Source organism: Sphaerodactylus townsendi, linkage group LG01 (genome assembly GCF_021028975.2).
Source record: "Sphaerodactylus townsendi isolate TG3544 linkage group LG01, MPM_Stown_v2.3, whole genome shotgun sequence".
NCBI classification, from domain to species: domain Eukaryota; kingdom Metazoa; phylum Chordata; class Lepidosauria; order Squamata; family Sphaerodactylidae; genus Sphaerodactylus; species Sphaerodactylus townsendi.
The window spans coordinates 25,648,926-25,675,613 of NC_059425.1; the positions used below are offsets into that span (position 1 = coordinate 25,648,926).

A 26,688-nucleotide genomic window follows, 5' to 3' on the forward strand; every position below is an offset into this window, starting at 1 on the left:
AGTATATGTACGTGACACAACCGACTCTACAAAGGGAATTGAAAAATGTGGACAAATAAAAAAAATTAAAATAAAAAGGGGGAATAGTTGCACATCTCTTGTTTAAATTGCTGCTCAGTCATGAAGCTCAGTGCGTGGTCTTTGGTGTCAATCTGGGACAGTTGTGAGGATTAAAGCAATCACACCCTCGTCAAAGAAAAAAAAGTAGAGCAAGGGCAAGCAATAAACATTATAAATAAAACTGTAACAAACAATAGCTATAATGTACAAAGGCAGTCATTAAAGTTAAGAACGGGACCAAGTAAGCATTGAGGGAAATGTTATATACAAATTCATCTAAGTTGCATGATTAAAAACGTCTGCATAGAAAGACATTTGCAAGTCAACCTGACCAGTCCCCTCTTCAGTCTTTGTACCATTGCTGTGGAAAGCAGCCAAAGTCTAAACTAGGGGGTTACAATCCTCAGCCAGAAGCGCATATATATGATACTGACATTCTATTGCTTCCACAGGGTGATAATAATTCTAAGTATTCTCACTGGCACTGAGAATATAGAGGCATCGGTGGTGGCAACGGATCATCTGCAAAATGGAACATCCACAAAATGCCCTTTGTTTTCAGTCACCCCTACTTATGCCACCCTAAAACTTTTGCATGATTTAAATTTTAAAACATTGATTTTGAAAAATTGATACCATTATATTATTACTCTATCGCAATATGTCAATTACATTTGCTAACTACTTGGTAATTGACATATTACTGAACCCTAAGTCTAGAGTGATATGTTAATTACTGATTTTTTCAAAAATCCCTCTATGGATAAGTATATTGCTGGGGGGGGCGGGGGGCTCGAGAACAGTTACCTCTAGGGTTTGAAGTAAAGAAAATGGTGCTGATGTGAAAACATGCACCTTCCTGTCAAAATGGCACACTGACACAGTCTGACTGGGATCTTTCCTGAAAGATCCTATCAAGTCAGGTTTGGGAAAGATCCGAGCAAAGGAGGAAAAAACCTTCAATAGTGAATTATTAGGGAACAACATCTTATGAATGCTCAAAACAAGAGCAAATCTACCTTGTGGAAAGACATTAGTGTAGTCTAACCAAGAAGTTTATTTCCCTATTTATTACTTTAAAATACTACGTCTACCCTGCTGTTAGATGGGACTTCCCTGTGGTTTCCTATTTGGAATCCTGAACAGATGCATCCTTGCTTGGCTTCACTAATGCCACAGCATCTGATGTGCCCAGAACATTCACCAGGTACAAAGTTTCCACATTCACAGTGAATCTACACGTAGGGATGGGCCAGAGGCATAGCTGGGCCAGAGTGCCACTGCCCCCCCTCCCACACTTACTTACTTTAGTTCAGCCTAGGAAAGCGGCCTGTTCCCTTCAAGCTGAAAACGGCCTGGTGGGAACTATAATTCCCATGAGACCTTGGGGCTCACAAGGTCTCCTGGGAAGTGTGGTTCCCACCAGGCTGTTTTCATCTTGAAGGGAACAGGCCGCTTCTCCAGCCTGCATTGTTTCAAAAAAGTAAGTGTGGGGGCGAGGGGGGGGGCTGCGGGTGGGCAGGGGAGTGGAGAGCGGGGTGTGTGTGTGTGATTTTCCACACACCCCACAGGCATGCACCCGGTGCAACATGCACACACGCACCCCAGTCCTCTGGTAGCTCCGCCTCTGGGGTGGGCTGAAATGATCACCTTCCCCTGTCTCTCTCCACTCAGTATCTGAACGTTCATCAGTAGATTTTCACCCCATTTCACAGCAAGGGATGAGTTGACTGCTGTGAAAACAACTCTGGGTGGCAATTTTGGATTTTCTTCAAAATTTGGGATATTTACCCCAACTGTCCAGGAAAAAAAACTCCGAGAGGGACGAAAGCAATATTATTGAAATTTATCTCAAATTTATCCCATGAGAGCATACCTGGGGTTACTCCAATCAGCAGCATATAAACATTTTAAATGAAAAATGCCCTTCACAAGAATACCTGTCCACCCCACAACAGGGAGATCCTTCAAGGATATCCCACTGATTGGCAAGCCAACCACCCTCTCTCCTCAGAAGACTTCAAATATTTTATTGGGATGTTTCCCCACCGCCCACCCCCCCCCCCTTTTGACTGAACTGGTTCAATCTGGGTGTTCTTTTCCCACATCTCTTATGTACAAAAAGGAGCTTTATTTCTGGATCCTACAAAAACAAGTGCAAACCAAATGCAGTTTTTAACCCTAATGATAAATATCCAGCAGGTAAGGGTGTTGAAATGGGGAAAGGTGGGGGAGTCTATAACAACATCATCAAAATGCCCCTTCATTATAGCTGGTACAAAAAAGATTAGTCCTTAAGAACTTCAGAATTGCCTTGCTGGATCAGACCAAAAGGTTAAACTAGGCCAGTGTTCTGTGTCCAGCTGTAGTCAGTCAGAGGAAGCCACCATGGCTAGCCTAGTGCAAGGAAGTTGTCTGAGGCTGGTGCCCCGGATTACTGCTGACGCTGGGGGATACAGATTCCAAGAGATCTGGAGCGCACGTAGCCAGACTTGCAGGTACAGCGATAGGAGCCACTGGTGTTCACACACCGTTCTGTCTTGCACAGAAGACCTCGCTGGTTCAGCTCCCGGCACTCATCAATGTCTGAAAGCAGAGGGGAAAAAAGGAAAATCAGGAGTTCCGTACTCTTTTCCACCAAAAGATAAAAGTAGAGTTGTATATTAATCTGCCACGTTGTTTGTTCTAGAGTGCTCCACTTGGGTCCTATTGCTTACCTAGTTCTGTCCCCAAGGCACTAGCACCCAAGTAGAGCATTCTAGAACAAAGAAAGTCCAACATGTGACAGATTAATATACAATTCTACTTTTATCATTCAGTGGAAAAGTGTATAGGGTTGCCAGCTCTGGGTTGGGAAATACCTAAAGATTTTGAGGGTGGAGCTTGGGGAGGGCAGGGTTTGGAGAGAGGAAGGACTTTAGTAGGGTATAATGCAGAGGCGTAGCAAGGGGGGAAAGCACCTGGTGCACTAGTGTGCTCTCCACCCCCGCCCCGAAACACCCTCACAACGCCCTCGCCAACCCGCCACCCCCTTGGAGCTACGCCTCTGGTATAATGCCATAGAGTTCACCCTCCAAAGCTGCTGTTTTCTCCAGATGCCAACTGGAGGTTGGCACTAATAAAGAGTAAGCAAATGACACATGCCCGCATGCATTTTCTTAACTGATTTATTTAGTGTTTTGAGATCTGTCTGCCCTCTTCTCTTGCTATCTTCCCCTAGCAGGTGAAGACTTTCTTTTTTGTTTTCTTTGGCGTTCCTTCAAATGATCCATCCTTCCTGACCAATGTTTTAATGGCTATTTTTATTTGTACATATTTTAAATCAGTTTTGAATTTAACAATGTGTGTTTTTTGGGAGGGGGAGTATTATTTTCATGGTTTTAAAAATGTGATTTTTATCATGTATATTTTACATTATCAGTTGGCTTGGTGGCCCTTGAAAGGTGAGATGTAAATAAATAAATACAATAAGGATCTTGGAAACTTTGGAGGCAGTTTTCAATGTTCAAGCAGATGGAGTGAGAGAGAAGGAAGGGAACAAACTGGAAATGTTTTTAAGCATTCTTCTGCACTAAGGAGAATGATAAAACGTCAGGAAAAGAGAAAGAGGGGGGAAGGGAAGGGAAGCTTCCAACATTTCTCACTGTGGCAAACGCTGCCATCATTACAGACCTGTTCTCCTTGTATGTGCATGTATAAAGTGCCATCGAGTCACAGACAACTTATGGCAACCCCAACAAGGGGCTTTCAAGGTAAGTGAGAAGCAGAGGTGGTTTGCTATTGCCTTCCTTTGCAGAGTCTTCATTGGTGGTCTCCCTTCTAAGTACTGACCATTCTTAGTGTCTGAGGTCTGACAAGATTGGATTATACCACGTCTTCTTCCCTCCCATCCTCCCTATATACTACAGCACATTTGTGGGTAAAAGCACTGGAGACAATCAAAATCTGATCAAAGCTTGGTCTGACCAAGAGAGCTGTCTCACTGCATGCTGGGAGAGTTGGAACCATAGAATCATTGAGTTGAAAAGACTACAAGGGCCATCAAGTCCAACCCCCTGCCCTGCAGGAATACATAATCAAAGCACCCCTGAGAGATGGCTATCTAGCCTCTGTTTAAAAACTTCCAAAGAAGGAGACTCCACTACACTCTGAAGAAGTGTATTCCACTGTCAAACAGCCCTTACTGTCAGAAAGTTCTTCCTAATGTTTAGGTCGAGTTTGAATCCATTGCTCCTTGCCTAGTCTCTAGAGCAGCAGAAGACAAGCTTGCTCCTTCTTCAACATGCAGTCCCTTCAAATATTTAAACATGGCTATTATGTCACCCTTTAACCTTCTCTTCTCTTCTCTTCTCTTCTCTTCTCTTCTCTTCTCCAAACCAAACATACTTCGCTCCCTAAGCTACTCATCATAGGGCATGAAGTCTGGACCCTTTACCATTTTGGTCACCCTCCTCTGGACCTGTTCCTTGCCAATATCCTTCTTGAACTGTGGTGCCCAGAACTGGACACAATATTCCAAGTGAGGTCTGACCAATGTAGAATAGAGATATACTATTATGTCCCTTGATCTAGACGCTATACTCCTATTGATGTAGCCCAGAATTGCATTGGCTTTCTTGGCTGCTGTATCACACTGCTGACTCATGTTCAGTTTGTGGTCTACTCAGATTCCCAGTTAAGCACCCCCCGCAACCCTTACCCTGGCAGCGGGTGTGAGTGCTGTCCAGCTGGAATCCCAACAGGCACTCACAGACCAAGCCCTGCTGGGTGCGGACACAGCGGCCGTTAATACAGCGGCATTCATCAGAGTCCTCCTCTGAGCTGTCGGCATCTATGAGAAGACAGGATAGAAACAATTCAGTGTCTGGACTGCTAGCAGCCACCTTTAAAATGCTCACATCTCAAGTGGAAGAAATCCTCAAAGTGGGGGCAGGCAAGAGAGAAAGCTGGGCAACCTTCTTATTACAGCTTCCTTGGTATTGATTTGCTGCCCCTGCTCTGAATGATAGGAAATGGCAGAGCAGGAGGAGCCAGGTTACTACCATACAGAGGTCCACCCTGTTGGGTTTTGCTGCACAGAGAAGCTGAAAAACACACTGATAAAAGGATAAAAAGTAAATGTTTACTGGGGAACTACATCTGGGTTAGGAAAGAGGGGAAAAGATAGCAACATGCTATCTAGGAAGAGCCTCCCATACTAACCTCAGAGAAGAAGCAGGATATTAGACACAGGATATTAGAGGTGACACAGAAGGATGGAGGAGTCACTAACCTTACAACTCTCTCTAGCTGTCCTCTTGCCTGCCCCCTGCTGGGACTTCTTCTCAGTTCCTTTGCACATTAGACACTGCTGCATTCAACACCCCCCCCTCCCCATTTTCCTCTGCATCTGCAGTGGCAACAGAGCCTCTGAACAGAGATTTACTCCATGCTCCCTGTACTGTCCGCCACCCCCTCCCACCACTGAGCGTTTTGTGTCATTTTTTGGTAAATTACTGCTAGTCAAGATATGGCTATCTTTTTTTTACCCAATGCTATTTTTTAAAAACAGCAAAAAGCCTGTTAGTGACGGACAGAGTAGCAGGCAGAAGGAGAAAAGGTGTTGAGTAAAGATAGGGAAGTGCAGAAATCCCCACTTTTCCTTCTATGCTTCCCCCAAGCTCTTTCAGCAATGACCCACCAAAGGCGGTTCAGGAAAAGTCATGGTGGAAAACACGAAAGCATGACCGACATCAGGCAGCAGCCAAAATTAAATTGGGGGCTGGGGACAGAGCAATAACTCTGCGCAGAAGCATAAGAACAGAAGAACATAAGAACAAGCCAGCTGGATCAGACCAGAGTCCATCTAGTCCAGCTCTCTGCTACTCGCAGTGGCCCACCAGGTGCCTTTGGGAGCTCACATGCAGGAGGTGAAAGCAATGGCCTTCTGCGGCTGTTGCTCCTGAGCACCTGGTCTGTTAAGGCACTTTGCAATCTCAGATCAAAGAGGATCAAGATTGGTAGCCATAGATTGACTTCTCCTCCATAAATCTATCCAAGCAACCTAAAGAGTAATTTGTTCGCTTCCAGATTCACAGGCTACGAAGAGCAGGAGGTGGCAGAGGAAAGCTGGATTTTGTTACCAACCACCTTCATATCCTAACTCACAGGTGTCAAACTTGCGGCCCTCCAGATGTTATGGACTACAGTTCCCATCACCCCCTGCCAGCATTATGCTGGCAGGGGATGATGGGAACTGTAGTCCATAACATCTGGAGGGGCGCGAGTTTGACACCTATGTACCTAACTCCATCCCTGCTGGCCACTGGAAGGGGATGGGGAAGGGGGTGGGGTTGCTAGATACAGGTTGGGAAACTTGTGGAGATTTAGGGATAGAGTCTGTGGCTGATTACCCACTGGTAATCGGGGCTGGAAGCAGGCATCGGGGCTGGAATCGGGGCTGGAAGCGCATCGGGGCAAGAAAGCTTGTCCCGACAAGCTTCCTCTTTGTGGCATGCTGAAAGAGGTGCGTCAGCGCAAGATTTCTTGTCCCTGATGCGCTGACTCTTGCCCCGTGTGTTCTTCTTGCTTTCCACAGGGCAAGCAAAAGGACTTCTGGGGCAACTTTTTGTGCCAGAGGAGGGCAGGAGCAGGGAGCAGCCTGCAGCGGGTAATCAGTCTTTAAATTCCAATGAAAACGCCCCCTTTACGAATGAACGGACCATTTCCACCCAATGGGATTATAATCTCAGCCCCTGCAATCATAGGAGGTTACCCATTTAGACAGACTTCAACTGCCCACCCCCACCCCACTCTCACCTTTATGCACCTTGCTGGTCAAAGCACTGAAGTCCCAGAAAGAGTTGCTCTCACTCGGAGTAGACTGGCAGTTCAGGCCTAGGACAAGACATAAGAGCCACAGGTCTTTTCACCCTCTCAGATCCTGGTGTTTCCTCTCTTTGCAGATTTGGTCCAAAGGTTCAGTTGTGCTTTGAAGCCTCTCTCCCTGATCCTACATGCTTGAGAGGTTTCTCCTCAGTGGAGAGAGAAAAGGCTCTGTGCCAATGTTTCATCAATCACATTATACTTTCCAGGGCAGAGCCTTCTGTCAGCCTGACCTTATATTCACCTCTTCACTCTACACATGCTCAGAAGCACTCAAAGGAGTGGTTCCAGGTGTCACGGCTGGCTCAGGCCTTAGAAACAGATTCCTTGGAAACAGAGCCCTCAGTCAGCCTGGCCTTGGAAACGGATTCAGCATCTCAGTGTTGTCCAATATTTGTAATATGAATCATGACACTTTCTTTTCAAAGTTCTCCCTTGGAAACCCGGTTGTGTGGGTAGAGGGCAGAAGTGTGTGGGCAGAGGCACTGAGCACACATTAAGCAGCACTCCCTCTTTGCCATCTAGTCAACCATACTTTACGCCTCCTCCATCCCACTTATACAGCATCCATGGATACCTGGGCCACGTGGGGGGCAGGGGTGGCACTGGTCCCCCCAGCCTTTTCCATATTGGCAGCAGCATTCCTCATAGCTGAGTTGGTGACCGTTGAACGGAGATGAGCACATCCCGTCCTCACCACGAAGCTGCCAGCAGACGTCACGACGGTCCGTCACCCTGTCTGTAGGGTAGGGGCAGGTGGAAAACAAAGAAAGCAACCAGCATAATAGTACTTAGTGACTGCATTCAAAAGTCTTTCACATATATCCCTACCACAACTCTGTTAGTCAGGATATAAATATGATCCCCATATTGCAAAGGGATGGACTTCACAGCATGCCTGAAGTCATTCTGCAGATTCATGGCAGAAGTAAGCTAGAGCCAGGGCCTTTCTAATTTGAATCTTAATCTCTCAGGGCCAAACTACACAGTTGCTCATTTAAGAGTTGAGTCTGGGTTCCCCAGAATAGTGGCATTCTGAGGCAGAAGCGTAGCTGGGCCACGCTGTGCCCAGTGCGCACTCTGCGTTTTCCACCCCCTCCCCGCAGCGCCCCACCCCCACCCCACACTAACCTTAGTTCAGCCTTAAAATGATGGCTGGAAAAAGTGGCCTGTTCACTTGAGGCTGAAAACGGCCCGGTGGGAACTACACTTCCCAGGAGACCTTGGGGCATACAAAGGTGTCCTGGGAAGTGTAGTTCCCACCAGGCTGTTTTCAGCCTCAACTGAATAGGCCATTTTCCAATTTTCAGGCTGAACTAAAGTAAGAGTGGGGGGCGGGGGAAGGGTGCCACAGGGGGGATTTTTCACACCCCAAGTGTGCGCCCAATGCAATGCCCTCCCCCCGCCCCCGGTAGCGCTGCCTCTGTTCTGAGGCCGAAAGGGCTCTGCTTTATTTTTGTAACTACCATTCCTTGCAGCTGTTACATGACTTCAAGGAACCTGGACCCGTCTCTTTAAAAATGTGAATGCCTAGAATGGCAAGAAGAAGAAGAAGAAGAAGAAGAAGAAGAAGAAGTAGAAGAAGAAGAAGAAGAAGAAGAAGAAGAAGAAGAAGAAGAAGAAGAAGAAGAAGAAGAAGAAGAAGAAGAAGAAGAAGAAGAAGAAGAAGAAGAAGAAGAAGAAGAAGAAGAAGAAGAAGAAGAAGAAGAAGAAGACGAAGGAGGAGGAGGAGGAGGAGGAGGAGGAGGAGTTTGGATTTTATACCAGCCTTTCTCCCCTGTAAGGAGACTCAAGGTGGCTTACAAACTTCTTTCCCTTCCTCTTCCCACAACAGACACCTTGAGAGATAGGTGAGGCTGAGAGAGTTCAGAGAGAACTGTGACTAGCCCAAGGTTACCCAGCAGGAGTGTAGGAGTGTGGAAACACATCTGGTTCACCAGATAAGTCTCCACCACTCAGGTGGAGGAGTGGGGAATCAAACCCGGTTCTCCAGATTAGAATCCATCTGCTCTTAACCACTACACCATGCTTAGCTATTATGTTATACCAGCTCTCAGTCAGTTATACCAGCCTCCCTCAGCACTTATGCCCAGAGTCCACCAGGCCAAACCTTGCAGAGTTCTAGAGCTTACCTGCCTGTGTTTCAGGAAGCTGACATTCCTTGCCACTGGGGTCCAAAGTCCAGGGAGGGTAGCAGTCACAGGAGAAAGACCCCACCGTGTTGGTGCAGCGGCCCAGTTTGCAAACCCCAGGATCTTGGCATTCATCCACATCTATAAGCATGAACAAGAGAGCAGGCCTTTCACTTATGCCCCCTTCACAAGGCAGACATATACACACCGTCCCCAATTAGAAGGGATCTCCCTGTCTTGATGGCGTAACTTTGAAGCTGATGTGTAGAAGCTGATGTATCAAGGCAATTTAAAGACCATTCCAGTCACAGTTCATTTCATAGCATTTCTCAGTTTCAATGAGGACAGTAGACGGGTAGCGTTCCGTACAAAACTGTTCAATACAGAAGGTGTCTGGAAAACCAGACAATAGTATGTGTGACAATTTAAGCTTTGGTGCGAATATATGTGTTAAAGAATGATTTGTTGGGTGATTGGTGAAAAGACTGATAAGTAAATAAATCTATATTTTGCCAAACAATCAGTGCAGTGCTTTATTTTGTACAATCAGTTTTCACATTGCTTTTTGTCATTCTCTTCTAATTCTTGTCACCCAGTTTTTGCATTGTTTATGGTATGTATTACACTACTTTAATACCCCCTTTCTCTCCTGTAAGGAGACTCAAAGGGGCTTACAAACGCCTTCCCTTCCTCTCCCCACCACAGACACCTTGTGAGGTAGGTGGGGTTGAGAGAGTTCTGAGAGAACTGTGGCCCATGGTCACCTAGCAGGCTTTGTGTGGAGGAGCGGGGAAACAAACCCAGTTCACCAGATAAGACTTCGCTGCTCATGTGGAGGGGTGGGGAATCAATCCCGGTTCTCCAGATCAGAGTCCATCTGCTCTTAACCACTACACCATATTAACACTCCATCTTCCTCCCCAATGGGGAATCAAAGCAGCTGACATAGATCTTCTCTACTCAGAGGTGTATCGGTAGGAAACGGTGCCTGGGGGCAACACCTAATCAAGCCCCCCCTCCCGGTGCCCCACTTAGGGTGGTGGCTCTGGTGGGCGCTGTGGTGACAGGCTGGCTCCTGCCCTCCCCGTTAGCCTGGAGACTGAGGAGGGCAGGAACTCAGAGCACCCCCTTTGCGGGGTGTGTGTGTGTGTCTCCTAGCTGCGTGGCTGGGCCTGGCCTTGGATGCCTCAGCATGGGGGGAGCCACCAGATGTCACTGGGTCACCGTGTCATGGGAGAGGCCAGGCGCAGGGACCCAGCCGGCACCTGGCGCCCCCCACCACCACTTGAGCAAAAGGCAAGCACCCAGGGACATGGTTACCCCATGTCTCTATGGGCAGTACGCCACTGCCTCTACTCAATTTTATCTTCACAACAGCCCTGTGAGATAGATTAGGCTGAAAGGGTGTGACTGGCCAAAGTCACCCAGGAAGCTTTGATGTCAGAGTAGCATTTTGAACCTGGGTCTCCCAGATCCTGGTTCAACATTTTGACCACTGCATCACACTGTCATGTGTGTCATGGGAGCTGTCATGCTCCCGAGGATAACAAGTCCCAACATTGGAATGGATTGCAGGAAAATAAAAAAAATAGTTTATTACTTATTTTGCAAAGACATTGTTTCATGGCAGACTATGCTGAACCTGGCTTGCTTTTCATCACTGAGACCATGCTGTCTGAGAGCTCACAGGATTATTTCCCTCTTCTATTCTCCCTTCCCCATTTGGTAATGAGATCTGTCCCTCAGTTTAGGATTTGAGGCCCTGCTAAATATTCTGTGTACCTAAGTAGCAATAGCTGGTTTATGGCAATGTGGCCACGACACCGGAAGACCTCTGAAAGTCCCCAGCTACCTGGGCCTTGTTTGGGTAAACAAAATGGCTAAGAACCACAGCTTGTTTTTTGGCCCAGGGCTTAAGGAGGAAGTGGGCGCTGGCCCAGAATTGCTTTCCCAGGGGGCAGCCCACTCACCAATTTCACTGGTGCTAATGCACTTCTTCTGGGTGGCATCGTAGATGGTAGAAACGGGGCAGAGACAGCGGAAGCCCCCTCGGGTATTCTCACAGCGCCCATTCATGCAGTTGGACTCATCCAAACACTCGTCCACATCTGAGAAAGAGATTAGCGTGCAATTCAAATCCTGTGACTTTCATGTGCATACACAATCAGGAGCCTCCTCAACCACAAGGAGGGCCCACGCCAGCGGCGTATCTAGGGGAAATGTAGCCCAGTGCAAAATCTGAGTTTTCTGCCCCTGCCCATCCCACCCCCCGCGCCCCTGTATGAATGGCCGCCCTCCCCCACCATGACCAAACAACGTTTTTTGCACCAGGTCTTGAAGTCAGTGTATGGACCCGGGGGGGGGGGGGAGGGGCATGGGGGCTAAATGGCAGCAGCCACGTGACTAAATGGCAGCTGCCCGGGGACATTTGACCCCATATGTCCCCCTGGGCGGTACGCCCCTGGCACATGCAAGGGTCTTCCCACATAGGAACGAAAGATCTCTGCCTGCAGTAACTTGCCCTGGGAGCTGCCCTGCCCTGCCCATATGTGCACGCTGCCTTTCCCCCCTTCCTACCAACACACTCCAAGAGGTTGCCGTCATAGTAGAAGCCTTGTTTGCAGTAGCATTCATAACCAGGCTGCGTGTTGACACACTTCCCTTCCTTGCAGATTTCCTGCCCAAACAGGGCACACTCGTCGATGTCTGCAACAAAGGAAGGAGGAGATCAGTCCACTCCACACCCCTCCCCGCTCAGCAGTACACTGATCAATGAATCCTTTCTTGAAGCAGTTCTTCACAATTAACACAAAGACTGAGCTTTGAAGAAAGGACAAAGCAATTATTGGTTACCAATTAGAAGAGAAGAAGAGAGAGAAGAGTTTTGGATTCATACCCCACCTTTCTCTCCTGTAAGGAGACTCAAGGTGGTTTACAAGCTCCTTTCCATTCCTCTCCCACAACAGACACCTTGTGAGGTAGGTGGGGCTGAGAGAGTTCTGCGAGAACTGTGACTAGCCCAACGAATACAGGAGTGCAGAAACACCTCTGGTTCACCAAATAAGCCTCCACCTCCCAATACTCCACGTTAAGAGACAAAAAACCAAGGGTGGCCACTATGCCTGGATTAGAAATGCTTGCAGCTTCAGTTTTAATGGTCGCAAGGACTCCAAGGTTAAGCCATATGGTTTGCCATGGAAGTCTTTCCCCAAATCCAAGAAATGTAGGGGAGAAGGTAAGGCATTTTGTATGTGCTCAGAAGAACTCCCATTTTTACCACGTCTGTGGTGCAGTTCCAGTCTGGTGGGGCTGAGAGTGGAGTGTAATGTAAGTCTATCCTGGGTACCTACTTTAGAGTGGGAGATGCTTACAGAAAAGATGGAGGGGGGGCTAGGAAGGCACTAACAGTCAGAAGACACTAGGTCTGAGGAGACTCACCACGGTGTGCTGGGATGCCATAGTTGAGGGGGGTGTCATCCAGAATGAAGCCTTTGCCATCTGGGCAGAGGATGTGGAACTCCACTGGAGGGGGGGGAGGGGTGATGAAGACAGTAGAGTTATTAATGAATTACAGGCCCTCATCCCCAACTATTCCTCCCCTCCTTCTCCCAACCCTAACCCCCAATTCCATCTGACCCCCCTACCAGAATTGAGAACAGGGCAGGGGTAGATTTCACAGTGGTCCCCCCATCCAGCCCCCAGCGAACAACAGCATTCTTGGCGGGTGATGTTAGTGGCGAGGACGCTGTCACAGAAGATGGTGTCGTCAAAGTTCAGATAGCACTCTTTCTTATTGTGGGGCAGCTCTAGGGAGAGAAACGAGATGGGTCACTCTCCCATGCCAAAAATCCCAGGAATTATGTTCTCGCAGGAAGAAGAAGAGTTGGATTCATATTCCCCCTTTCTCTCCTGTAAGGAGACTCAAAGGGGCTTACAATCTCCTTTCCCTTCCCTTCCCTTCCCCCCACCCCCAATGAACACCCTGTGAGGTGAGTGGGACTGAGAGAGCTCCAAAGAACTGTGACTAGCCCAAGGTCACCCAGCTGGCATGTGCTGGAGTGCACAAGCTAATCTGGTTCACCAGATAAGCCTCCACAGCTCAAGTGGAGGAGCGAGGAATCAAACCCGGTTCTCTAGATTAGAGTGTCCCTGCTCTTAACCACCACAACACACTGGGTCTCCAGGAAAGTAAGATGAGAAGCAGTGTCAGCTTTCCCTCTGTACAGCCGCACTCACCCTCGCAGCTCTGCCGGTCTTCCAAGGGGGTGTATCCCTCATCACACACACACACAAAGGAGCCATCGATGTTCTCACAGGCTCCATGGGGCTGGCAGAGGTCAGGGTCTTTGGTGCATTCATCAATATCTGAAGGAGGCATTGACTTATTTTAGAATATTGGGCTGTACCATATGCAAAGGCTCTCCTCCACATTTGAAAACATCTCATCTCTTGGAGGCAGTCTCAGCATGTCTGCAGGGCAGATTATATGGTATGTGCATGGGCAGTTCAAGGTATTTTGCAACCCTAGAAAGATACACCTGGCCCACTTTCCACACCACTGGCAGGTGGAAGCAGAGACCTTCTCTGAGAGTCAACGGTGCAGGTCTAAATGCTACCATTAGGCAGAGGCTATGCTGGGAGAGCCGTCTTGCCACTGCCAGCAGCATGGGTTCAGATTGGACCCAGCCAGAGGCAATGCAGTTCTAGGAGGCGATGTTGCCAGGGAGGGAGCTAAGCCCTGGGCCACGTTAAGCAGCTGCCTGGGCAATCTGGAGAGGGAACAGGCCCTGAGTGTGTATGCCTGGGTAAGGGGGCTCTGTTGTGGGCAGGATTCCCTCCTGTCCAGAGCGGAGCTTCCACTTGCAGGGAACATGGATTCCCATTCCCGGGGTGCAGTTTTCACATGCTTCCTTCCAGGTCATCTGGGCCAGCAGGCAGCCTCTTGGCTCTCCTCCTCTGTCATTTCTGCAGGGATATGGAGCTGGGGAAAAGGGTTACAGACCTTGGCACTTCCTGCCGCTTTCCAACTGATAGCCTGGCCGGCACAGGCACTGGTAGGAGCCCACGGTGTTGACACACTCTCCTCCCACGCAGGCAGCTGGGAAGTCGCACTCGTTCACATCTGCACTGACCGAAGAGGGAGAGAAACGAAAGGTTCGTTTTTAAAGGGTCACTTCCCCCATGCTAAAACAGCCCTCCAGTTAATTTTTCAAGAGGTGTTGTGGGCCTCAAGCGCCTGTCACATGCAGTTCCTCACGGAGGCGAGGAAACAGAGCAGCACCTCTGCACATGCTCAGAGGCCCTCATGCAGAATTCCTTCCCCTCCTGGAATTCAAATGCCATTCCTCTTCCCCAGACTCAAACCAATATGACCTTGCACCTGGCGCACACCCTGTTCTCACCTTCACAGCGTGGGCCTTCCTTCACAGCCTGGAAGCCCACTGGGCACTGGCATTTAAAAGATCCCAGCGTGTTCACGCACACCCCGTTGGCACACAGAGACCCATTTTCACACTCATTGACATCTGCAGAGGAGAAAGCCAGCAAGTTTGTTCAACAAGTGAGTAAGGAGACCCTTTCTGGGCAAATATGGTGTCCGTGTTCTCTTCCTCAAAACACCCAGCTAGCGTGTGGGGGTACTAAACAGAGTTTTGTGCTCTTTGTGGACAGTTAAAAAAACCCAGCACCTAAATTCTGAAGGAGAAAGCAGTTGGCAGGAGACCCAGCAGTTGCATCTTAATATATTCTGGCTTTGAGTCAGTGGTGGAGCAGCAAGGAGACCGGGGGGAGGGGTGTGTGCATTGCGCACCGGGCGCATGCCTGGGGGGCAGAAAATCGCCCCTGGCCCCTCCCCGTTTTTCTTGCAACCTCCATGCAGCCCCCCCCCCCATTTACCTTAGTTCCTTTTTTTCCCTAGTACTTTTTCAGGCTGAAAAAAGCGGCCTATTTACAGTTCAGGCTCAAAAACGGTCTGAGGAACTACAGTTCCCAGAAGACCTTGGGGCTCACAAGGTCTCCTGGGAAGTATAGTTTCTCAGGCAGTTTTTAGCCTGAACTGTGAAGAGGCCGCTTTTTTCAGCCTGAAAAAGTACAAGAAAAAGAAAAGGAACTAAGGTAAGTGTGGGAAGGGGGGTGGGGGTGGGGACAAGGGGGGGTGCCGCGGGGCGCGCTATGGGGGGGAGGAAAAAACACACTGTGCACCATGTGTAGTTTGGCCTAGCTACGCCTCTGCTTTGAGTCTTGTTACTCTATCACAGAATCTAGGACACATTTCTGGTCAACACATACAACTCCTGGGTCATTCTCTCTGGAGAAAATGTGTAGACAGGAGTCAAAGTTCTTACTCTTGTTATCATTCACTGCCCATTTGTGGGTTCTTCTTTGCCATTGGCTGGACTGCTGGGAAGTCACATGCACCAGGCCATGAAGGCTCCTCATCCTCAGCCCCAAACCAAGAGAAAACAGTTACCAAGACAGCTGCGGGAATCTGGTGCAGGAACAAATCCGTCTGCACAGGTACAGCGGAAGGAACCGGCCACGTTCTCACACCAACCATGCTTGCAGATGGCCTCCTCGGAGCACTCGTCCACATCTGTGGAGAAAGAGGGCTGAAGTCAAGCAGAACTGAAAGCCGCCGCCCAACAAGCCGAATTCATGGAATCCCAAAGACAAGAGGAGATTCCCGAGGTCCTTCAGTGTAATTCCTACTGAAATATGGGGGTCCCCCACCCCACCTTCCAGACCACTGTGAGCCACAAACCCAAGAGCACATGCAGAGCTAGGGGTGGATCGGGACCAGATTATAAGAGCCTGCTGGATTGACCCCAGAGCATTGATTGTAGAATAAACAGTGCAGACTACATATATTTGTCCATATGAACCGTCTAATGCAGTTTTGTCAGGCTGCCTCCATGCAGGCCCCCACCCACCCACCCACACACGGAAAATAGTATGCACCACACAGTAGCTTCCGTACAATGCCATGGTCACTCTGAGCTCATGGGGCTCCCAAGACTTTTCTCAATGAAAACCTTCTTTGAGGCAAAGGCTGAGGGTAGAACTTTGATATGGAAGCGCCTCTTGCAGCCAGTCCAGTGCGGGGCACAACTAAGCTTAAGGTCCATTTTTCCTCCCCCCTCCTCCCCTTCAGCCCTTTAATGGGCTCTTTCTCCATTTCACTGCTGAGCCAAGAAGAGGACCGCATGCCTTGGCATTTCTGTGCCCATGGGAAGAAGTAAAAGGACAGGTGGGGAGTACGGTGAGTAGCTGGCAGCACTGGTGGGGGTGGGATGGCAGGGCACAGGACCAAGGAACATTGTCCCTGGCCATTTCTACTTTGTCCACTGCTGCTTTCATGGGGAGTGGGGTGGGCACACTTTTGCATCTGTCAATCTTATTCAAGTTTGCACACATTGTCAAGCGAAGAGTTGCAAAACTTTGCTGAAGCTAAGAAGCTCTGGATCTGCTCAGTGTCTGACAGGAAGACTGCCTGGGCAGCACCACTTCAAGCTCCAGGCTGAAAGATATGATCCATGGAACTATTTCCACATGTTTTGCCATGAGAACTAGAACCTTGTTTTTATTTTTAAAGTGAAAACTGGTTTTCCCATGACCCTCAGTTTCATGATGAAGAGATGTATATTAATGACGAGACTGCAGGCAGATGTGCAACCTGGGAGGGGGCAGGGGGAGGTGGGCTCTCCAGGAGCCACTCGCCTGGGTCACATGGGAGGCATGTTTGGCTGCTCAGGCCCTTCCCTCCCCCCGCAGGCCTGGAAGGCAGCCCCCATGTTGGACAGGTGAGCAGGTGGGAGGGCGAGAGAGTGGGCAACCGGGGGACGACAGGAGAGTAGGCAGGCAGGTGGGCGAGAGAGCTGGAAGGTGAGAGACTGGGTGGGAGGGCAACTCGAGAGTACGCAGGCAGGGGAGACAATGAGCGAGTGGGTGACTCAAGAGTAGGTGGGCAGGTGAGAGAGCTGGAGGGGGTGTGATAAGAAGATCCAAAAGTTGGGGCGGGGAGAGATTGATCGATAAGGTGGGGGGATGATAGGAAGATCCAAAGTGGGGGGAAGCAGATTCAGGAGATGGGGGGGGACACAATTTGACAGCTTGCCCCAGGCATTGTTTTCTGTAGACACCCCCCACTCCCCCCTCGCTGCCTGCAGGTAGGCAGAAGGTCTTACAGCCAGCCAGGATTCTGCAACCAGCACTGGAAAGAGTAGCAGTGTGCAGAGGTCACAGCAGGGATCAAGTTCTTAATGGAGAGATGCTGGGGAGGAGGGCTTGTTTGATTTTGATCGGGAAGCTACCACGTCCAGGCCCTGCGGACGGAGGTTGGTTGCAGTCTCTCCGTGGTTAAGGAAAGTCCCTTTGCCCAGAGTCACTCTGGTGCTTGCTCCATCTCACAGGATCTGGGCAGGATCCTGCCACTGAAAATGGGCTGGCTCCAGGAGTGAGCCATGGCGAATTTGGACAAAAGCAAGCCCTGGGACGGAGCAGGGGTTGCCAGCTCTGGGTTGGGAAATCCCTGGAGATTTTGGAGACGGAACCTGGGGAGGGGAGGGACTTCCAAGAGGAACAATGCCACACACACAGTCTGCCTTCCAAAGCAATCTCAGACCCCAAGCCACCACCTGGAGGCCAGCCTAGATGGAGCCCACCCCGGATCTCTTACCATAGCACACTCCATTTTGGCTACGGAAACCTGGCTGGCAGGGAATGCATTTGTAACTGCCTGGCCTGTTTTCGCATCTCCCATCAGGGCATATCCCAGGGTCCAGGCACTCATCGATATCTGAAAAGCAAATGAGGATGACTTAAAAAAGGAAACCAAACACAAGGAAGGGAAAATTAGCAATGCGCTGGGGAATATCTGGTGAGCTGAACTGGCTCCACAGAGCTCCTGAGCTTGGGTCAACTAGTGTACAAGCGGTCAAGACTGACAGGACCATTTTCTCAGGCTGGACCTTTATGGCCTTTTTGTAGCCCAAATGAAGCCACACTTCCACCTGGAGAGTGGGAAATCTGCAGGCATGCAATAACTAAGTATATATCCTGCCCTGCTGCACATACATTTCCCCCTTCTTGTCCAGAATCTCCTGCATGAAGAGAAATTCTGTGTAACCCAAAAGCTTTGCATTCTGCCTGTTTAACTCCTAAATCGGTACTTCCTTAAAGCAAAAGTGGGGTTTGGAACTAGGCACAGAACACTGGTCACAGTGTGTAACAGACTTCTCTCTGGGATACACCTCTGAAGATGCCAGTCACGGATGCAGGCGAAACGTCAGGAACAAGATCCACCAGACCACGGCCACACAGCCCGGAAAACCCACCACAAACAGGCACAGAACAGTTTGACAGCCAGAAAACCCATCCTGCGCTGGAAGCAGGGTTCAGCTCAACAGGGTTACAGTGTTCCTGCTCACAGATTCTCGACATTATTCCAGAACTCAGCCCTGCTTCTGACCCCCATTGCCAACCCAATACCTTCATTGCCAACCCAATACCTTCACAGAGAGGCTGGCGGGGGGACTTCTGGCGGTATCCTGGATGGCAATCGCACTTATAGTGTCCCGGGAAATTGATGCAGGAGCCACGGTCCCCACAGAAGCTGGGCTTGGCACATTCATCAATATCTGGGCAGAGGAGAGAAGGGAATGCAGAGTAGGCAGGCCCGGCCAGTGTTTGCCCTCATCTCTTGGAACGTTGCCCCTTCTCCCCCCTGCCCAGACCTATGGATAACTTACCCATACAGGACCGCACACCCTTGTGAATCTTCAGCTGGTATCCCCGGTTACAATGGCAGTTGTAGGAACCCCCTGTGTTCATGCACACCCCCTTCCCGCTGCCACACGGCTCCGTCTCACACTCGTTCACATCTGGGGGGGAGGAAGAGGAAACTTGAGCAGGAGCACAGCTGCTTTCCCCAGGCAGAGCAGGTGTGGGCACTCACAGCTGGGTAGCAACAGCTTAGCCTTGAGAAAGTACACCTGGCGCCAGTCCGACAATGAACGTTGCAAAGATCCACGCCCTAAACTCATCAGGAAACCTTCTACGCCACCCTGTACCCGCTTTCCATCAGAATAAGGAACATTAACCTTAACCTTATTTCCTTTGTTTTAATCTCATCAGAACTGCCCAAAACTCATCAAGTCTTGGGCTCTCCCAGATTTAATATCATCACATAATTTCCAATGCCATTGTCAGTGCCTGGGAACAGAATTTTGAATTGTCCCAAGAAACTGACCTCTTATCATTGCCAGAGGATCCACTTTTCCTATAACTACAGACCCCAAAGCCTTAGTCCTTTGCTCTTGATCTACCTCCTTGTGCCTGACGCCGCTCTCTGCAAGAAACACTGATTGTTTCTCTCACTCTCTCTCCATCTACTTCATTTCTGGAATGCTAACTGTCATCCTCCCAATACCTTCCCCTATCCCTGCTATCGCTCATCCCTTTATTTCTTAGGCCTCTTAAATCTGTGTGAGTGTATATTTTGATTTCTTAGTACATTTGAAGTTTATTTGCAGCAATCTTGATTTTAAGTGATTTTCTTGGGGAACTGATCTCTGTATACACAGATCTCTTACCTGCCTCTTGCAAGGCCTGTCTGGCTTTAGTAAATTCCCCCACTATTCCAAGAGGCAGAGCCAACCAGTTCAAGTAACAAGAGCATTTGTCCCCAGATCCCTTTATTCTAGAACAGGGGTAGGGAACCTGCGGCTCTCCAGATGTTCAGGAACTACAATTCCCATCAGCCTCTGTCAGCATGGTCAATTGGCCATGCTGGTAGGGGCTGATGGGAATTGTAGTTCCTGAACATCTGGAGAGCCGCAGGTTCCCTACCCCTGTTCTAGAACAATCCTAGCTATATTTGAAGGTAAAGCATGACTACATAATGCACACAGTGACAGGTTTTGTGGTTAGCCCTTGTTCTTTATTGGACCTGACTACTGTTCCTCTGGAGTACAGGAAATGGACTTGACATATGTTCAGAGCCAGCGTGATGTAGTGGTTAAGAGCAGGTGCACTCTAATCTGGAGAACCAGGTTTGATTCCCCACTCTGCCACTTGAGCTGTGGAGGCTTGTCTGGTGAACCAGATTAGCTTGTGTACTCCAACACTTGCCAGCTGGGTGACCTTGGGCTAGTCACAGTTCTTTGGAGGTCTCTCAGCCCCACCTACCTATAGGGTGTTTGTTGGGGGGGAGGGAGGGAAAGGAGATTGTAAGTCTAAACCCCTTTGAGTCTCCTTACAGGAGAGAAAGGGGGGTTATAAATCAAAACTCTTCCTCTTCATCCAGTAAGCAGCTACAGAGCAAAATGTTCTCCTCTGCTGCACAGAATAGGAAACATCACGTGCTTGTTTTGAACTCAGATCCCACAGCTGAACTCTGGATCAAAACTAATCATAAGGCCAAACTGATCCTTACTGCACCTTTGAAGTGCTAAAAATCACAAGACAAGGTTAGCACATAAGGATGATACAATGAGAAACATAGTATGGGTGTGAGAAGGAAGGAGTGTGCTTTCAAGGGAAGACTCCCCTTACCCACGCAGTGTCTGAGCTGGGGGTGCCAGCGGTACCCTGGGTAACAATGGCACATGTAACCAGGGGTTCCAGGGATGCACTCTCCGTGTCCACAGATGTTGCGGTTCAGTTTGCAGATGTCTGTCTCTAAGGAGAAAGGCAGAGATGGGAAAACAAACACATGCAAAACACAATGGAGAGCCTCAACTGGAAGGCCTCCCACCTTTTCCCACTTGTCCAGTTAATGGTCTAGATGTGCCCTCAGGGCGTGGGGTGGTTGTCTTTGCTATTTGAGAGCCCCTTTTTGAAGACTTTAGAGAAGCAGATAAGAGCTGACCGTTGCTGCGCCTCGAATGAGGCTGTGGGGTGACACCCTTACCTGTCACTTGAGTCGGAGCAACGTCCATGGTGCTTCTGTTCTTTTCTTCCTCCTCATACACCACCATTGCCATTGTGGGCTTAGCAATCACCTCTGTGTGTCAAAATGGAGACACTGCCTGAAAATACAGTCCTGTATGCTCCCAAACACCTCCCCACAACCCCAGCTCAGGATGTGGGTAACTCCAGAGAGTATTTCCAACCACCAAGGACCTCACCCCGCCCCCAACTTTTGATCACTCACCAGGGTAACGAGGGGTGAGGGTGGGAATGTTGACAGGGATGTGATCCACGCGCTGCTCCTCCAAGGTTGTCACGTAAGCTGGCAACTGGAAATGGGGTGGATTTGTACACTGCTAGTCTGAAGCATCATCTCGCCAGTTCCCTCCCAGTGACAGGGGGAACCCTTCCCCAGCTGCAAGCCCTGCCAAGACCCACCCAAGAGATTTTGGTGCCAGCAGAAAAAAAAATCATATGGCACCTTCACTTCTCTGCTAATCGGCACGGGGCCCAATCGAGGAAGTGGGTTCTCCTGTGCCAGCCTCTCCAATGGGGAAGGGCTTTTTGGTTTAACTCCCATTTCATGTCATATCATTTTTGGTAAATCGGGCCTGCATTCAGCAGGTGCGGTAGTGAACCACGAGTGTCTCTTTACCATCATGGAGTCTGCAGAGGTCAGGGTGATTATGTGGAGCCAGTGCAGCCGAGGGACCAGTTGGTTCTGGGATATCCTGACACGGGTTCCTCTGTTACCCTAGTGCCGTGGTGGCGAACCTTTGGCACTTAGATGTTATGGACTACAATTCCCATCAGCCCCTGCCAGCATGGCCAATTGTAGGGGCTGATGGGAATTGTAGTCCATAACATCTGGAGTGCCAAAGGTTTGCCACTACTGCTTAGTGCGAGCTTTCTCTCTGGGTAAACCACTGCCACCACCTGATTATTTGAGGATTGCCCACTGAGGAAGATCAGGATTCCCCAGCTTCCTTTCCAACCGTGAGGCCTCTGCCTCAGTTTCCCCTTGGTTCCCCTCTTCTGGGTTCCACAAGGTAGATTGGCATCTCTTTTCTCATTCTGCCATCCTTAATGGCACCCAAACCACACCTCCTCAAATTTCTTTCTATCTCCGAGGTGCTGAAACCACCTCGGGATAGACCTCTATCTCTGAAGGGTTCACAGCTGGAAAAGCAATAGTGATTTTTCTTTCATAAGCCATTAATTTCATTTCCACCTCATGTTATTATGTCCTCCTCTTGCCTGGCACTTACCACAGCGAGAGTTGCCGCTACAAGACACAAAGCAAGAAGGAAAGGAAGAGGTTAGTTCTTCAGGACATGGCGATAAACTCTTTTCAAAATTATGGTGCATGGAATTGGGTACGGTTTTGCTGGCCAGTTAGGCAGGAGGGCCCCACAGCACACTCGCAATTGAAACCAAGCCAACAAACGTCCGTGTACCGATGTACAAGGAAATTGCCGCGAGCCTACTTCTCTTGCTCTTGGCTTTCCCTGCAGAAAGCAAGAGCACTTCAGGTGCGTACCTGATGCCAGGGAGGGGCAGAGAGGAAGTAAGCTCCCCTGTCCTGAATCGGCCATTGATGACTATTCCCCCTCTATACCCACCCAAAGATCAATGCCTCAGTGGTAGAGCAACTGTCATGCGTAAGTATGGTCTAAGGTTCAAGCCCTGGCATCTCCTGTTTAAAGGATCAGGGAGTGAGTGATGTGAAAGATTTCCACCTGTGTCCTTGGAAAGCCACTGCTAATCAGAGATAGAAAATATTAACCCTGACCAAAGATCAGCATAAGGCAGATTCATCTATATTCAGAGCAGGCTACTACTTAAGACTGCATTTTCTACTGTACAGGGTTGCAATGCCAGGTTTTAACCTCAAGGTCTATCCAGCCACTTGTCTGCTTCCTCCCCCTGCCTGGACACTAGTCTGGAGCCCCCCTCTGGTTGGGGCAAAGTCCCCCTTACAGAACAAAGAGGCAAGTTTTAAAGGGAAGAATTGGTATCCCTTGTTTGTGTGTAGTTTTTTAATATCACATTATGCACAGAACCGGGGAAGGGGGAAGATGCCCTAGGAAATGGATGCTTTGGAGGGGGGACTCTGTGGCATTGTACCCCACTCAGGTCCCTGTCTTACCCAGGCTCTACCTCCAAATCCCCAGGAGTTTCCCAACTGGGATCTGGCAGCTTTATTCCACCATCCCCTGCCAATAAGGGAAACTGAGAATCTATCACAGAGCCCAGGCCCCTTCATGTTTTAGGCCGGGGTGTCCAACTCTGGCGCTTCAGATGTTCATGGACTACAATTCCCATCAGCCCTTGCTGGCATGGCCAATTGGGGCTGATGGGAATTGTAGTCCATGAACATCTGAAGCGCCAGAGTTGGATGCCCGTTTTAGGCTTTTCCTCTTCCTCTGTTAATCCCTCCCTTTCCACTGACCTGGCTCCTGTGAGTCACTCCCAACAGGAGGATAGGTGGGAATCTCTACGCGGGACTGCGGCTGCAAGTCAGTGGTGCCCTCTGGATGAATCTGGAGTGTGAATTCGCTCTCTCCTTGGATGGTCAGAATCTGGTGTGAAGTCAGGATGTGGTAGCCTTTTCCCGCAGGGCAGATCTCTCTGAAAGCAGCTGCCGGGATGGAGAGAGGCATGGACTTATTCGTAAAAAGAAAAACCCAGTTGCAGACTATTCCAAGTATTCGCCAACTTTCTCAGTGCCAGCAGCATGTTAGGTGCTGTACAAAGCACAGCAAAGGGTGAAAGGTTCAGGACAGACAAAAGGAATTACATCTTCGCTCTATGAGTAGTTAAACTGTGATGGCCACCAAATTGGAAGGTTTTGAAAGGGGACAAATTCATGGAGAACGGGCCTATCAGTGGTGTAGAGGCGTAGCTGGGCCAAACTGTGCCCGGGGTGGACTCTGCGCCCGCCCCCCCCCCCACACCATGGGCCCCACTCACCCCCCTCCACTAACCTTAGTTCTTAAGTTTCAGGCTGAAAAGCGGCCTGTTCAGTTCAGGCTGAAAAAAAGGCCGGGTGGGAACTACACTACCCAGGAGCCCTTGGGGCTCACAAGGTCTCCTGGGAAGTGTAGTTCCCACAAGGGCACATTTCAGTTTGAACAGAGCAGGTCACTTTTCAGCCTGAAACTAAACCTAAAAGTAAAAACTAAGGGGGGGCCCCCGCGAAAGGGTGGTTGCAGGGGGTTGGGGGAAGAGGGTCGATCTTCCACTCCCAGGCGTGCGCCCGGTGTGAGGCATACACCCCCGCCCCTTGTAGCTTTGCTTATGCAGTGGTGACTAATCATGATAGATGTCAACTCTTCCCAAAATGTCTTTCTGTATCAGTTAATGGGGAGCACAGGGGGAATGATGCTGTTGCAGCCATCCTGCTTGTGGGCTTTCAAGAGGCAGCTGGTTGGCCACTGACTGCTAGACTTGATGGGATTTTGTTCTCATCCCACATGGCTCTTCTTATGTTCTTATAACATTACGGGCAATCAGTCAGTGTGGCGTAGTGGTTAAGAGCGGCGTACTCTAATCTGGAGAACGGGGTTTGATTCCCCATTCCTCCACAAGCAGCAGACTCTGATCTGGAGAACCAACTTTGATTTCCCACTCCTCCACATGAAGCCTGCTAGATTACCTTAGGCTAGGCACCGTTCTCTCAGACCTCTCTCAGCCTCAACTATCTCACAAGGTGTCTGTTGTGGGGAGAGGAAGGGAAAGGAGCTTGTTAGCCACCTTGAATCTCCTTACAGGAGAGAGAGGTAGGGAATAAATCCAAATTCTTCTTCTTCATCATCTCTGTTGAGGTCCTGGCATTGCCCACTCCCGCAGTTCACCACGACTGGGGACATTGCTCCCACTTACCAGTCCCATCAGCTGGGCAGCGCTCACAGCGGGGGCCCCAGGCCTTGCCCACGCTGCAGCAGCAGGTCATGCGGGTGAGCCTGGTAGGCAGTGGGTGCTGACACTGGTGATCGGAGCTCACCAGCCGGAAACACGAGCTCTTCTCCCCGGCTTTCTCTGCTGTCCCTCCCCCAGAGAAAGAGAGGGAGGTCAAAGCATTGCAGGACTCCCATTCAAAATCCTCCACCCCGTGGCCTCTAATTCCATCCTTAAAACACCAGGCAAGGGATTTATTTGGAAAGAAAGCGTTGGGGCTTCTGACTGCTCAGTGTCCATGCCCCGGGGCGCAGGATTTAGCAGGTCTTGCAGTATAAGAAACAAAAGAGGCAGAAGCGACTCTGACCACGCACTGCTGAGTAATCAGGGCACAGCAGTCAGACAAGGGCTGGAGTCACAGCAAGAAAAGTCCGACAGGTATTTGAACTGGCTCAGGCTTAGCCCTACGTCCCTCCCCATATCTGATGCTACTACCCTCCACAGCTGCTGCCAAAATTAACACTCATTCAGTGCCAACAGCTGGCAAGGCACTGTGCAGAACAGAGGAGTTATGTTCTGCACGTCCCAGAGGACTGCCGCCCACCAGAGACTGCTTTTTCACCAATGGCATACCTTTGGAATGCCCTCTCTCGTTGAGGTTCACCTGGCACTATCTTATCATTCCTTTCAGACGTCAGGGCAAAACGTGGTTTGCCCAGGCTTTTCTAAGGGGATTCCACCTTTTCTAAAGCCGTTTTTGCAGCCTGAGTCAAACCTGATTTAGGGAACTCACTTTTAAAGCTGCTTGATGTTTGTTTTTGTATTATTTTACGAGATCACACGGTGAGCCGCCTCAAGCAGGCCTCTGAAGAGATAGCACATGAGTTTTCTAATCAGATACAGGGGGGGAAATCAAGGAGAGATCCTCCTCAGCCAAGATACATACGCACACAATGAGTGCGGGAGGGCCCCAGCACCTGTCCCGGCTTGCATGCACAGCGGAAGCTTCCTTGGGTATTCAAACATTCGCCCCCTTGGCACACTCCTTGCATGGCGCACTCGTTGATGTCTGCAGGAAGAAAAGCAGAGAACTTGCAGTGGAGCAGGAGGAGTTAAAAAAGAGGCAGCAGCCAAAGTTCAGCTGCCACTCACGCTCTTTTTCCATTGACTTCACTGGAGCACAGGAGCATTTCCTAGTAAACTTGGCCCCAGGTTAATTACCATGTGGAAGGTTGGATGTTCTGTCTCAGGCACCAAAATCTCTCTGGACAGACCTGCTGTTAGGTCCAATTTACAGATAGCAAACTGAGTCCAATGTACCCAAGGCCAACTAGAGAGTCTGTGGCGGGAAGCTGGATTTGGATCCAGGTCTAAGCCTTTCCCTTTCATCGCACGATCCAGACTAAATTGGCTTGTCACTCCATAATCGGAAGCAAAGTACTCTCACAAGAAAGAGCAGGGTCTATCCCCCAGTCCACCCTAAAACATTCACAGACCTGCTCCTTTCGGTACCTTGGCAGTGGCTGCTGTTCAGCCGCTTGTACCCCTGTGGGCAGTCGCTCCCCATCTCCCCACGAATAGGACCTGTCTTCTGCACTCCTAAATCTGAAAGACAGAAAACGTACATTGGACAATTACAAAGAGCTTTCTAATGTGACTTGGCTGCCACTTTAAGAGTCGGGCCTTTGGCAAACTAGATGCGGACATGGTGTGTTAGGGTACCATCAGAGTCCCTGTCCAGAAATGTTACCATCCACACATAGGATTATTGACCTTATTCCACCCAACCCTACCTACACATGCTGCTTTATTTTGTCCTCTGTTC

The 26,688-nt window shown here is 49.6% G+C and overlaps 1 protein-coding gene across 2 annotated transcripts in view; it reads right to left on the minus strand.

Moving 5' to 3' along the window:
* Nucleotides 1-1,891: 1,891 nt before the first annotated feature.
* The window catches only part of LTBP3 (latent transforming growth factor beta binding protein 3), a 62,387-nt gene continuing 37,590 nt past the window's right edge, over nucleotides 1,892-26,688 (minus strand). Inside the window, exons 5-28 of one of the 2 annotated variants that reach the window (XM_048514508.1) lie at nucleotides 26,376-26,468; nucleotides 25,810-25,932; nucleotides 24,849-25,007; nucleotides 23,416-23,604; nucleotides 22,232-22,248; nucleotides 21,208-21,292; nucleotides 20,965-21,057; nucleotides 20,607-20,732; nucleotides 18,803-18,934; nucleotides 18,563-18,691; nucleotides 17,731-17,850; nucleotides 15,526-15,648; nucleotides 14,459-14,581; nucleotides 14,059-14,178; nucleotides 13,293-13,421; nucleotides 12,701-12,862; nucleotides 12,495-12,578; nucleotides 11,634-11,762; nucleotides 11,027-11,164; nucleotides 9,057-9,197; nucleotides 7,502-7,663; nucleotides 6,859-6,936; nucleotides 4,760-4,891; nucleotides 1,892-2,646 (exon numbers count right to left, since the gene is read on the minus strand). In XM_048514508.1, coding sequence (XP_048370465.1) covers nucleotides 2,495-2,646; nucleotides 4,760-4,891; nucleotides 6,859-6,936; nucleotides 7,502-7,663; nucleotides 9,057-9,197; nucleotides 11,027-11,164; nucleotides 11,634-11,762; nucleotides 12,495-12,578; nucleotides 12,701-12,862; nucleotides 13,293-13,421; nucleotides 14,059-14,178; nucleotides 14,459-14,581; nucleotides 15,526-15,648; nucleotides 17,731-17,850; nucleotides 18,563-18,691; nucleotides 18,803-18,934; nucleotides 20,607-20,732; nucleotides 20,965-21,057; nucleotides 21,208-21,292; nucleotides 22,232-22,248; nucleotides 23,416-23,604; nucleotides 24,849-25,007; nucleotides 25,810-25,932; nucleotides 26,376-26,468 — 2,939 coding nt within the window. In that variant the 3' untranslated portion in view covers nucleotides 1,892-2,494. The remainder of the gene's footprint in view (nucleotides 2,647-4,759; nucleotides 4,892-6,858; nucleotides 6,937-7,501; nucleotides 7,664-9,056; nucleotides 9,198-11,026; nucleotides 11,165-11,633; nucleotides 11,763-12,494; nucleotides 12,579-12,700; nucleotides 12,863-13,292; nucleotides 13,422-14,058; nucleotides 14,179-14,458; nucleotides 14,582-15,525; nucleotides 15,649-17,730; nucleotides 17,851-18,562; nucleotides 18,692-18,802; nucleotides 18,935-20,606; nucleotides 20,733-20,964; nucleotides 21,058-21,207; nucleotides 21,293-22,231; nucleotides 22,249-23,415; nucleotides 23,605-24,848; nucleotides 25,008-25,809; nucleotides 25,933-26,375; nucleotides 26,469-26,688) is intronic. The other variant, XM_048514517.1, reaches the window with a different exon arrangement.